At 42.0% G+C, this 13484-nt stretch overlaps 1 protein-coding gene across 2 annotated transcripts in view; it reads right to left on the minus strand.

The window, feature by feature from the left end:
• Nucleotides 1-13484, minus strand: part of DYM (dymeclin) — a 209873-nt gene that overhangs the window by 91133 nt on the left and 105256 nt on the right. Inside the window, exon 14 of one of the 2 annotated variants that reach the window (XM_066339696.1) lies at nt 2642-2806. The exons of the other annotated variant lie outside the window; for it this stretch is intronic. Coding sequence (XP_066195793.1) covers nt 2642-2806 — 165 coding nt within the window. The remainder of the gene's footprint in view (nt 1-2641; nt 2807-13484) is intronic. 2 annotated transcript variants of the gene reach the window in all.

Here is a 13484-nt window from a genome sequence, read left to right on the forward strand (position 1 = left end):
CCCAGCCCCTCTGCAGCTCTCCTGGAGCCCCTTGAGGCCCTGGCAGGGGCTGGGAGCTCTCCCTGGAGCTTCTCTTGTGCAGCTGAAGAGCCCCAGGTGTCCCAGGCTGGCTCCAGAGCAGAGGGGCTCCAGCCCTGGCAGCATCTCCGTGGCCTCCTCTGGACTGGCTGCAGCAGCTCCACGTCCTTGTGCTGTTGGAGGCAGGGCTGGGGCAGCTCTGCAGGTGGGCTCTCACCTGGGCACAGGGGCACAGGGGCAGAATCCCCCCTGCCCCGCTGCCCACGCTGCTTTTGATAATGTTTAATCCAAACATTAATATATTTGCACATAAAATCTACCAAAATAGTAATGAAAACTGTAATTTTTTGATAAGTACAAAGACAGGCAACACCATCTGTGGGTATCAGAGCATCGTTAGAGACCTGCTGCTCAGGGCTAAATTTTATGTTCTTTGCCAGGAATACTGGATGGGGGGGTTGGTGATTTATAAATCACCGTAATTAATTATCCTCTGCCTTTAGTAATTTATAAATTCCATCTCTTCTCTAAACAGGCTGATCACACAAGAAAACACTGTAGTACTTAATGCAGGATGGATGCATGGATTCACATAAAAAACTTTTGACACCTCAATTATGCTGTTGTATTCAATGCTGCTTACAGGCTTAGACAACCTCTCTAATCATCCAATATCAAAACAACAACAGCGAATTAACCATAAAAAACTGCTACCTCTATATTTTTACAGCAGCAATTTCTATTTCAAATCCTCTGTTCTCCTCCAGCCTCAGAAAAAAATAACCTGCAGTGAAAATCTGAGATTTTACAATCACCCAGACTGATGTTCTCTAATCTATCTCAACTGATGCATAAGCCCCATTTCAGAAAGTGATACCAGTAAAAAAAATTCTCCATCAGTTTTGGTTTGGGGAGTAACTAGATGAATGTTTTTTGCTCTAAAACCTGCACAAGCTTGTTACATGAAAATACATACAGCGTTATCAGTGCTTATTTTCGTTCACAGAACACCTAAAAGATGCAATATCCATGGAGAAGCACTTAGTCTTCCAAGCACTTAATCATCCAAGGATGATTTTGTCAGCTTAATGTGTAGTGCTGTTGCTGTACAGAATTACCAAGATTTCATGGAAACAAGCTGGGAGAATTACACCATTTCTTTTACATTTTCAGGACATCATTCCTATATGTAAAACATTACATCTTGAAGAAGATTGTAGTGTAGACTGCACTTATTAGTAGTATTCATTTTTAAATAAGCCTTTGAAATCTCAGGCTTCTGACTACTTTAATACCATATCCCTGTTCCAAATTAATCTGGAGAATGCCCCTGGGACAGCTAGATTTTCATCTCCTGTTGAGATCTTCAGAGTAATTCTCCATCATTATGTACTACTATAAATTTTTTCTTTTGTACAAAAAGAGCTATTTCAGCTTGCATGCCGTATTTTCTTCCCTTGACAATCAAGCTGGTTTTACTTATGTTTACTGTGTGGTCTCTTGCTATTGTATGCTGGCTTTGCTGGGAAGCTGCATTTCCACCCTGGATGCTTTCCATGTTCTGATCAATTTTGTCACGCAATTTTTTCCTTGTTTTCCCAAAGCTTCTAGGATTTAGGTTAATATATTTAATTACGCACAGCATCAACAATAAAATAATAAAACTCGAATTTTTACTTGGAGTAAACAGCTAAGAGAAATCCTTTGGGTATGGCAAGTAGGACTTACTTTTAAATTCACCCTTTTCACAGTTTCTGTAAAGCATCTATAATTCTCTATCACAAACAAGGATTTGGGGATTTGGGGCTGATGGAGTCTCATCGTTCTTACTCTGTATAATTAAAAGTAATCAGGCATACAAAAAAAAAAAAAAAAAAGAGAGAGAGATCTTTCCTAATTGTCCCAAGTAAGGAAATGGACTCAACTTGTGTCAGGGAAGGTTTAGGTTGGATATTGGGAAAAATTTCTTCACCCCAATGGTGCTCAGGCACTGGCAGAGCTGCCCAGGGCAGTGGTGGAGTCCCCATCCCCAAAGGATGTGGCACCTGGGGACATGGGGCAGTGGTGGCCTTGGCAGTGCTGGGAAATGGTTGGACTCAATGATCTTGGAGGACTTCTCCAGCACAAATAATCCTGTGATTAACCTCCACGAAAACTTCCTGAACTTGAGGCAACAGCACTACCATTTCTATTATTGAAAAGCAAATTATATAGACAACATTACAAATAAAACAATGGGTGTCAAGGAAGTATTAGGCTCTTGCATGTAAGACAACTTCAGTCTCTGCACCAATTCCAAACAAATTATGTAACTGCAATGGAAGTTTTGTGAATCACAGCTCACGTTCTTATGCCAAGGCTTTGGAAACGGATTAAAATAAAACATAAAAAGCATCTAAGCTTCCAAAGGCTAAAGAATTTGTATTCTAAATTTAAAAAGACAAACCCAAACCATTGCTAGACTCCCATTTCTAACACACTTTTTAGAATATACATCAAAGATGCCATAAAGACATGAACCATCCCCTTAGAAATAAAAATTATTCATCAGTTAACTGAAAGCATGCACAGATCAGTCACAGGGCATGCAGCATGCAGTAAATGGAGAGCAGAGGTTAATAACCTGGAAGCATAGGATCTGAGAATGTGAGAACAAGTTAAAGACAAGAGTTCCTCTCCATTGTCACTGAGGGTCGAGAAGCAATGCTGCAGCGTAGAGCAGTGGGAGTGGGGGAAATACAGTTTGTCCAAGACATACACATATCTCCGCAAGTGGCGGCAGGTATAACTGAAAGACAAGGGTAGAGGGAGACAAAACAGAAAAAAAGAGGTGTTTTCCTTTAAGAAAGCTAAGTCATGGTTTAACATCCCTGGCTTTTGTGCCAAGAGTCAATGGAAGACGCCAAGAAAGCAACGGAGCGGTTTGACATAAAACAACAGTTTCAAGAAACAGAGGGATCTGTTTGCCCTTGTGCCCACACTCTGGTTCTGTCACTGCTGCATGGGGAATTTGCCAAGTCTCACGCAACAGACACAAGAATTTGGAATTTGGGCTTCTTTTGGGTGAGTTTGTCATTTCTCTCCCTCCTCCCCCCATTTTTTTTTTTCTCAGTATCATCTTAAGAAAAGTTTTATCTCTCTCTCAAGATGCCCAAAAATTGTAAATGCAGGAGACTGGCCCCTGGTTTACAAAGGTCACCTTTAAAGAAAACCTAAGAATGTTCACAAAATTCAACCGCCTTTCACGAAAACTGACAGTTGGCTTAAAGGGAAAAAAATCACACAGAATTACTGCTCAATGTGAACTGCTCTTGCAGTTTGTGATTTCAGTGGTAGAGCATTCCTGTATTTAATTCTAGTTGTTCAATGTGATGCTTAATCATAACAGTTACTCAATAAAGACCTGGCCAGCTTTTCCACGAAGAACTACGGTCACTTCTATGAAGTAACTACAGAGCAAGCAATAAACATTTAAAATTGATATTAAGCAACCTGAGTAAGAGATATATTGCCTTTGCCTATGCACAGGATATCCTCCCACTCAGAATGGAAAGGAAAATAAATTCATTAGCGTAGTTCACCTGCAACAAACTGCATCACTGGAAAGCTCGGAGGCACATAGAAAATATAACCTCAAACATCTTTTATTACAGAGTTTGCACAGAAAATACTTCACTGCACAATGGTGCATAGCCCAGGGTGTGCCAAGTATGATGATGTGATGTGATGATGTGACTCAGTGATCTTACAGCTGGACTTCATAATCCTGGAGATCTTTTCCAACCTTAATGATTCTGTGATTCCAAGTTGTCCAGTTTCACCAGCCTAATACACTGAGAGATAAAAATGTCAGCTCACGGTGGTGCTACCAGGCTCTGCTGTCCTCTTTTGCAGCCAGGGGACATGGCTTTCTTCAGGACAGACATACCCATGGAGTGCTAAACTGGGAAAGTTTCCCATGGAGATTAATGACACCAAGTCTCTTTTAGTGACTTTGGCAAGAACCAACAATAACTGAACTCTAGGCTCCAGCATTCTCACGAAATCAAAACCCCCCATTGTTTCATGGCTTCACAGGTGGGAAATTGGCCCAGGGGTTATATATACCCAACCACCTGCATTCCACAGGCTAGTGTCTCTCTAAATCCCTACCTGACACAGCCACATGTGGCTGAAATACCCTTTCCTGAGACAGAATCATTTGTGTACCTTGGGAAAGAAACATGTCAAAAAGCAGTGGCACCAACAGCTAATTGGTGCAATCAGTGGGGCTCTAAGCCCAAGACTATATCAAAACCAACACCTCCCTCTGCTTTGCTTTCAACAACACTCACTGCTGGGTCAAATCAGTCCTGTCTTTGCTCGGGAAGTTTAAGAACACAAATTCCCTTTTGGCACTTCATTTGCAGATATGATAATTTTCAGGAGATGAGGAAGGTTCAAGGACGCAATTTCCTAAAGCTTTAATGCCTTTTCTGTGTTCTTGACCACAGCAAGTTGTGAGCAATCCTATTCCCTCCACAGGCCAGGGATGGAGAAGATAAAGGATTTACAGGGTCCCATACTAATAAAAAGCCTCAACCCACAAGCCTGGGGAGTGAATAGAATTTCAGTTACCCAGAGAGGCTACCTGTTTTCTTCCAAAACCAGAATAAAGAGTACAATTTAGAATGATGGTGCTTAGATGATTTAAATGGTTCTAAGTCCACCATTGCCATTTACCGTATTTAACCACACCTCGTACTAGAAAACTCCTTCCAGCCATTCAATCTTGTTAGATTATCAAGAAATTGAACTGGTCTTCCATTATAGAATCCTGGGATGGTTTCAGTTGGAAGACACCTTCTGCTCCCCTGCCATAGGCAGGGACACCTTCCACTAGATCAGGTGGGTCCAAGCCCTGTGCAGCCTGGCCTGGGACACTGCCAGGGATCCAGGGGCAGCCACAGCTGCTCTGGGCACCCTGTGCCAGGGCCTCCCCACCCTCACAGCCACCAATTCCTTCCCCAGATCCCAGCTGGCCCTGCCCTCTGGCCCTGGGAAGCCATTCCCTGTGTCCTGTCCCTGCAGGCCTTGTCCCCAGCCCCTCTGCAGCTCTCCTGGAGCCCCTTGAGGCCCTGGCAGGGGCTGGGAGCTCTCCCTGGAGCTTCTCTTGTGCAGCTGAAGAGCCCCAGGTGTCCCAGGCTGGCTCCACAAGGAAAGTGACAGCAACTGTCTTTGACCCCTGTCAACATTCTCCATAGATGGGAAGGACAAGACTTGATCCCATCATCACCATCACCATATTTAGGCTAAACTGAGCAACAGGGTGAGGCCACAGCGTGCACTGGAGGAGGAGAAGTGTCCCCAGACCCTCACCCAGGGGCTCTGAAGACACGCACATTGTGACACAGTGCCAGCAGCACTGCCCTCCGTAGGCCATTCCTGTTTTCAAAGCTGAACTTGTCTGTGGAGAAGAAGTTTGATGTTAAACCCACACCAAGAGCAACACAATCCCAAAACTTCATGGCTGTTCATGGCCACTTTGATGAGCAGAACTTATATTGAAGACTAAGAATTTCTGTTATTAAGTCCTCGACAGGAAATCAGAATAAAATCAAGGCTTAAGAGCAGAGTTCCTTTAAGGCCATGAACATTAAGAGACACTGACATCAATTTTCACTGACTACTAGTGAATTTGAAATAAACGTATTTGATACAACAGAAATGAGGCTTCCAGCTACATCTGCTATTACATGCTACTGGAAATTTTCTGCATGTTTAATGGGGAACGTTTCTTTTTGCTTATAGCAAAAGGTGATCTTCAACCACAATGAAGTACTGAAATTTTTGAAAAAGTACTACTGCAAAAATGTAAGACAATCCTATTTGATTTATGGGGTGGGGGTGTGTGTGCTATTCAGGTATCCTGTTTACCTGGATGACAAAACTGCAGCTCACACTGCACTAAAATCCCACTTCAAAAGACTGTAATTCCCTCGCATAAAAAGCCAACTGATCAACATTTTGAATTCCGACACAACAACATGACAGTGTCCATTTCTACAAAAGGTAGCAAGTCTTGTTACACAGCTCTGTCAGGGAAATTAGGGTGGACTTGAGTTATCTCAATCAAAAAAAAAAAAAAAAAGCCACAATTCATATGTAACAGTAAGGTACCACTCTCTTTATTTATGGCAATGAAAATAATAAAACTTCTCTCTTGCCTTCTCGCTACACAAAAATACACCACGACAATCAGTAGTAGTTTAAATTTGCAAAAAAAAAAAAAAATCTATATGCTTCATTAAAACTTCAAGTTATTAACATTCATTGTCTTCATCAGCCATGAAAGCCACAGAACCCAAAACTTTCAGATCCAAAGCAACAGAGGTCAGCATCAGTATTTTGGAGACTAAAGTGTCAGGATTCTTTCTGTCTGGTAGTCCCCCATCTCTCATACTGGATCAGCTGGGGCCGTCTGTGATTACAGAATATCAGCTGGATTTGGAGACAATCACATAAACACTGAAACCCAACGACACCTTTAAGATCAGAGAAGATGCTCAAAACTGACAGGCATTCATGGCAAAGCACCAAATTCCATCTTTATAAAGTCAGAAAGTGGCATTTAGAAGGCTCCAAGGAATTAAATCCATAGGTATTTTTATAGGTTTCTCGTTTTTCACTTTCTCTGCTACACATTGAGGGTGGAGAATTGAAAGATACAAAATTTGAATGAAACACCAAAACCATAATAAAAAATGCTCACTAGCTAACCATCAATAATGTGAATTTTAGAAGAAAAATATAATCTCAAGTAATTTGATACTCTAAGAGACAGCACAGAAAACCCAACATCTGTGAAGAAGCCTGTAAACTACCTGCCACTCAAGAATTTTTTCTGCTCTTGTTTCTGGCATCCATTAGTGATTCCTTCTCTGATTGAGATTTATTTCAATCTTCTGCAATCCTGGAGCTCTGGTCCTTGGCCTGAGAGCTTTTAAATTTGTCTGAACCAGAAGTAGTTAAAATGAAGGCTGAGACCCTGTACTGTCCTCACTGTTCACTGCCTCACACAGGCACATGTAGGGGAAACATATAATTCCTACACATATATAATAATTAACCCAGCATATCTACATTTATTTGCAATTAAGTGCAGATTTGATGAACGCAAAGTTAACGTTTTCTTTCCTGTTTCTTACCCCAATCAGTAAAGGTATTCTGATGACACCAGTTAAATGAGAATATCAAAGACACACTTCAAAATCTACAGGAGTCTGATGTGGAGAGCCAGAGGGAAGGTGGAGATTTCCATGTGAATATTTTCAGTAGGAAGAGACCTACAATGACTTTCTAGCCCATCTGCCTGACTAGCTCAGGGATGACCAAATTAAAGCATGCCAAAGCACTGCCACAGGGTAATACCCAGAGCAGCTGTGGCTGCCCCTGGACCCCTGGAAGTGTCCAAGGACAGGTTGGATGAAGCTTGGATCAACATGGAAGAGTGGAAGCTGACCCTGCCCATGGCAGGGGGTTGAAATTACAGAAGACCCCTCCAACCCAAACCATTCTGGGATTCCATGATGGACCACCTCTCTAGGAAGGCTGTTCCAGGGTTTAACCATCCTCTTAGTAAAGAAATGTTTACTAATGTCCACTCCAAACCTCCCCTGAGCAGTCTTGAACCATTTCCACACATCCTATCACTAAATCCCAGGGAGAAGAGGTGACTCCCTTCCTCAGGAAGCTGCTGCAGGGAGCAGTGAGGTTGTGCCTCAGCCTCCTTCTCTCTAAATCACGCCAGCCTAATGCTCCTCACATTCCTTCCAGCCCTTTCACCAGCTTTGTTGCCCTTTCTCTGGATGCATCCAGAGATCACATCATTCTCAGATGGTGTGTCCAGAACTGCACACAGCGCCTGGAATTACACTGCAATAGTGCTGAGCAAAGTGAGACAATCACTTCCATTGCTATGTTTAATGCACACCAGGATGCAGTTTTCCCCCTGGGAATGCCAGGACACAGAAGGATGTCACAGCTTCCTGAGGCACAGTTATCCCCCTGATCACCTGGAAGCCCTCTAAGCACCTTGTGTGAGACCAGCAGATAGTCAAAACCAACAAATAAATAAGACTTTGCTAAAGATTCTTCCGATGTTTCTTTGAAGATTCCTAATTGGTCACTGCAATTATTTTGGTTTAGGCGATCATATCACTTCCAATATTTAACTCAAACTCCACATTAATTCAAGAGGTGTACATAAGGCTACAGCCACAGACTAAACACCTAGCAAAAATAAAGAGTTTGAAAATAAGAACTGCGGAGATTCATTATCCGTTAACATTCATTTTTTCATCTAAAATTTAAGACTTAAACAAAACAGCAGCACCAAGCAAAACATGCAAAGCCACTTTACAACTTTATTTGCTTAAACTAGAAAGCTGATATTTTCTCTAGTGAAATCAACTGTTATTTTAAAATAAATATATCAAAGGCAAAAATATAAACAGCACCAGGCCAACATCTTAACAACAGAGAAAAGAAGCAAATTGGGCAGGATACAGCAAAATTGTATAAAACCAGTGTTCACTAACCCCTTTACAAATACAACCTAGGCTGAAACAGCATCTACAGGATTCAAAAGAAAAATTCCCAGCGTTAAAGTTTAAGTAATTGTAATTCATAATCTTCCTCTTGGCGCATGCCAGATTTTATGAGAGCCATAAATCTTCAACATTATTGAGAAAAAGAAAGGTCTTGAAGACATACATGCCATGTGTATTAGCTCAGAGAAACTAGATTAATCTGCAGCAATAAAAAAAGCCAATTCTACTAAGCCTGATTAAATATTTAGGTCATATTGTTTCTGCAGCAGAATTTGAAAAATGCACGGCAAATAACATCTTTCTCTGAGCTTGAAGATTTAACCAGTGTTATTTTCAGAAGGCAGCTATGCTACAAGACAACTCTACAGGAAAGCCAGTATGAAAGTCTTTAAAAGAAAAATAAATGAAAGTATAAGCTAATTAAACTAGTACATGTTAGTCAACACACCAAACTACCTCTGAACACGTGGGCAGAACGTCACGACATGCAGTGAACATTTTATTACTTTTCATGTTTGATAACTTGTGTTCTAGGAAGTCCTATTAGTCACCACTCCTCTGTTCCCAAAGCCAAACCCATCAAAATACATTCCGTACTCAAACACCAAATATATGATAACAACAACTTATTAGATCATCTACTTCATGAGAACTGATTTCTGTTCTGCCCGAAATATCACCAATTAATGTTATTTTATAAGGCATAAAGAGCTGAAAGGCAAAACATCTCTCTGCCTGTCTCAAGGCCAGGTTGGACAGGGCTGGAGCAATCTGGACTAGTGGAAGGTGCCCCTGCCCACGTTAGGAAGGTTGGAACGAGATGATTTTTAATGTCCCTTCCTACCATGGGCCAGTCTAGGATTCTGTGATTCTTGCACCAGTAGAACACATCATGTACATCATGCAAAAATAGAATTTTGGGTTGAACTTTCATTTCTGTTCAGTACACTGCCACTGGTGACACAATAAACTATGTTACTGATGAACCAGAGCAGAAATCTAACTATTTGCTTTTCTGTACCAAGAATGTTTTGAAAGATAGGCATGCCCATGTTCATGGAAAGATGTTCTGGGCATCTTTGGAGTGAATTTCTGCCACTGTGGTTAGCACAGTTAAACTGCTTAAGAAATTCCCCATTTTCATACAGTTCAAGTATTTTTTGAATTATTATTCTTACATTAGAGTCATAATCAAGATGAAAGAGACTTTAAGGGGTCTCTAGTACAGCCTTCTTCTCCAAGCAGGGTTAAAACTGTGCCCACACCTGAGCAGGGGTTTATCTGGTTGAGTCTCAGAAGCCTCCAGGGACAGAGATTCTCCAACTTTCCTGTGCTGCTGTGCCAATTCTGCCATGACCATGAATAATCGTACCCTTCACTCAGCCTGGGACCTCCTGACCCTTCTCCCTCATCTTCCTGATTCTTTTTTTCTGTATAAGAAGCCTGGTTCCATCTCCTCATACACATGGGAAGGCTGCTCACCTTTCCTGTGAACCTCCTGCTGTAGCTTTGCCCCAAAGCTTCTCTCCTCCAGGCTAAACAAGCCCAGTGCCCTCAGCCCACCTTCCCACACCTGTTCCCAGCCAGATGCTCCAAGGAACTCCCTCCACTCTGGCAGCCCCTCTGCTACGTCTAGAGGCCCAAAACCTGGATGCACTTTTCCAAAAGTGATCCAACACAGTGGTCTTGCACAAGCATGAGTCAACATGCATGGCACTCTTGGATGTGTTTTACCAGGTCCTGTGAACATGGATACATCAGTTCTCAAGTAATCCTGATTTGATCCTTCTCCAGTGCTGGCACTTTCCTTCCTCTTACATCCCTGATCCCCACCTAACGTCCTCTTCTAAGCAACATTCTCATGGATTTCTAAAAATACTTAATTCCTGCAGGCCTTCTTTTCGGATACAAGTATCCCTAAATTTATATCTTACATCATAAAGTGATGACAGGATTTTAAATTACATTACTGCAAAACAGCAGTTTGGCGGCGAGGGGTCACCATGGGGTTAAAGGTGCCATAACAACACAGAAAAGGATGAAAATTATTTAAATGCTTAAGAAGCGATTATTTGTGATAATGTGTCACAGATGTAAGTTCCCATGCCCTGAAGCAACCCTCTGTCACAGTACTGGCCAAATGTACACGACAGGCTTATGAGAGGAGTATTATCTTCATGCATGAAAGTATTTATAGTGAAGGAGGGCAAGGAAATGAAAGCCAAACAAGTTCTGGAGATGTCTGATAGACTGAAAACAAAATGAGAAATATATGAGATTCTTCTACAAACAGGCCAAATTACTTCTGTACAGATGAAGTTCTATTGGAAAGAACAAAAGGATTTATATATTAAAAGCAGACAGAAATAACTGATGACCTAAAAGCAAAAAGATATAAAAGAGCTCAGAGGAAGTGTCTATTCAGTTCTGATGTTTCAGACAAAGGGGAAGGCTTTAATCACCCAGATGCACTGGTTACTTGGAAGGCACATATCCCCAGCAGCTTAAGAGATGGTACTATGGGAATGTTGTTTTGGAAACCTCCTGTGCTTTTATCCTTTGGCTAGACACTTGTGATAATTCACAGGCTCTGCACGGGATTACAGGGATGCTACAACACCCTCATTAACACAGGCATTTGCATCTCCGTCTGCCTGAACCTGGAAAATCCTGTGGCCAGAGACAGAAACAGGAGAGACAGCGGCCAGAGTGGCCAGCACACAGAGGCAGCAGTGTCTGAGCCCTGCTGCCCATCCTCCATCCATCATCCACCCCTCCATCCATTACATCCACCATCCATCTCCATCCATCCATCCCTTCCTCCATCCATACATCCATACAGCCCTCTATCCATTACATCCATCTCCATCCATCCATCCCTTCCTCCATCCATACATCCATCCAGCCCTCTATCCATTACATCCATCTCCATGAATCCATCCCTTCCTCCATCCATACATCCATCCAGCCCTCTATCCATTCATCCCTCCATCCATCATCCACCCCTTCCTCCATTCATCCATCACATCCATCATCCATCCCTCCATATATCCACCATCCATCTCCATCCATCCATCCGTCCCTCATCCATCCATCCATCCTTCCATCTATCCATCCATCTCCATCCCTCCATCCATCCCTTCATCCATCTGTCCATCCCTCATCCCTCCATCCATCCATCCCTCCATCATCCATCCATCCCTCATCCATCCCTCCCTCTATCCATCCCTCCCTCTATCCATCCATCCATCCATCCCTCCATCATCCATCTCCATCCCTCCATCCCTCTCTCCATCCCTCCATCCATCCCTCCATCTCCATCCCTCCATCTCCATCCCTCCATCCATCCCTCTCCATCCCTCCATCCATCCATCTCCATCCCTCCATCCATCCCTCCATCCATCCCAGCCCCTGCTAGCTGAGGAACTTGGAGACAGACACCAGCACACAACTAATCAGTGACAGGAGCATGCCTCTACACAGCCTCATGGTAAATTTGTTTATTCATCACAAAACTAAGTGCACTTACTTTACCTAAAAGCCTGTTATTTCCTGAACTCGCTGAAGGCCATTACCATTAAATAGGCTGAGTCATTAAATGGTTATAAAGACCTGCTGCACATTAAAGTTGTTAAATCCTGACTCTTTTGCCTGTACCTATAGTTTCATCCTCCATTTACAAATGTCAGATGATTCAATGCGCAATATTCTTTGAGAGCCACAAAAATGCCAGTGAAAATACATGGTGGTAGGAAATACCTCAGTCTGAGTACTTAAGAGACTCAGAAATTTCATAAACTGTTATTCTCTATACCCTAAATCCATTAGAAAAACCTATTTGAAAATCCTCACTGAAGTGTGGGGCCTGAATGAACTGAAAATTTCCATGTGTGGTGGAGAGTAAAGTTTTCAGGAGGCATTTGGGAGGGCACTGACACAGTCAGTTGGGTATTACAGCCCTGCTTCCCTCCCTGCAGCCACTCACACCTCTCCCAGCTTCACACAAGTCGAAAGGGACATTAGTTCACTGCAGTGCAGAGCTGGAAAAATACCAGAGGTATATAATGACATCAGTTGAAATGTGAAATAAGCAGCAGCCTGACAAGGAAAAAAAAAATATAAATAATGCAATATTTTTGGCGACACTTTTGTTCCATAGTAATGTTTACTTACAACTATTTTAGTTTGTCAGATAAATCCTTAAAAGTTCATTATTCATTTCTTTAGATCACAGTGCAGAGTTTTTTCCAAAGAGAAAATTTCTAAAAAGGAAAGGGTACATGTTGTATCAGAAGAAAGCGTTAATGAGCCAAATACCCTGCCACTGGGGATAAATTACAGGTTCAAGCAAGTCTTTATCTTGAGTCACCTCTATTTCTGTTAAGGAACACTGTCCCATAAATATGTTCCATTCAAAACAAACTGAGAAGACAAGACTGCAGTTTCTAGGCTTCCACTAGAATGGCAAGTAATAGTTTCTAAAAGACTATCAGAATTCCCTTGGATTTTTAAACCTCAGAAAAATCTTATGCAGGACAACTTATTGGAATGAAACAGTCCTTTTATAATACAAAAGCTATAATGATTATATCTAGATATCTTTAAGGTCCCTTCCAACACTCACCAACTCACCCCCACATTAGACATCCAAAACCAAAATAATACAGTGCGACACAACCAGCAAACATTTGAGTGGCCTTAATATTTTTCCAGCTAAAAGAAATCAAAATTGCATTAGCAGAACTGGAATAATCCTACTTGCTTTCTCATTTTTGCTTCTTGTAGCCATTAAACACGCAGAAAATTTAAGTGACGCAACTCAGAACAACCTCAGTCTATTCTGAAAATTCATCTGTAAAACAACACTAAAAGTCT

This window comes from Sylvia atricapilla, chromosome Z (assembly GCF_009819655.1).
Source record: "Sylvia atricapilla isolate bSylAtr1 chromosome Z, bSylAtr1.pri, whole genome shotgun sequence".
Taxonomy (NCBI): domain Eukaryota; kingdom Metazoa; phylum Chordata; class Aves; order Passeriformes; family Sylviidae; genus Sylvia; species Sylvia atricapilla.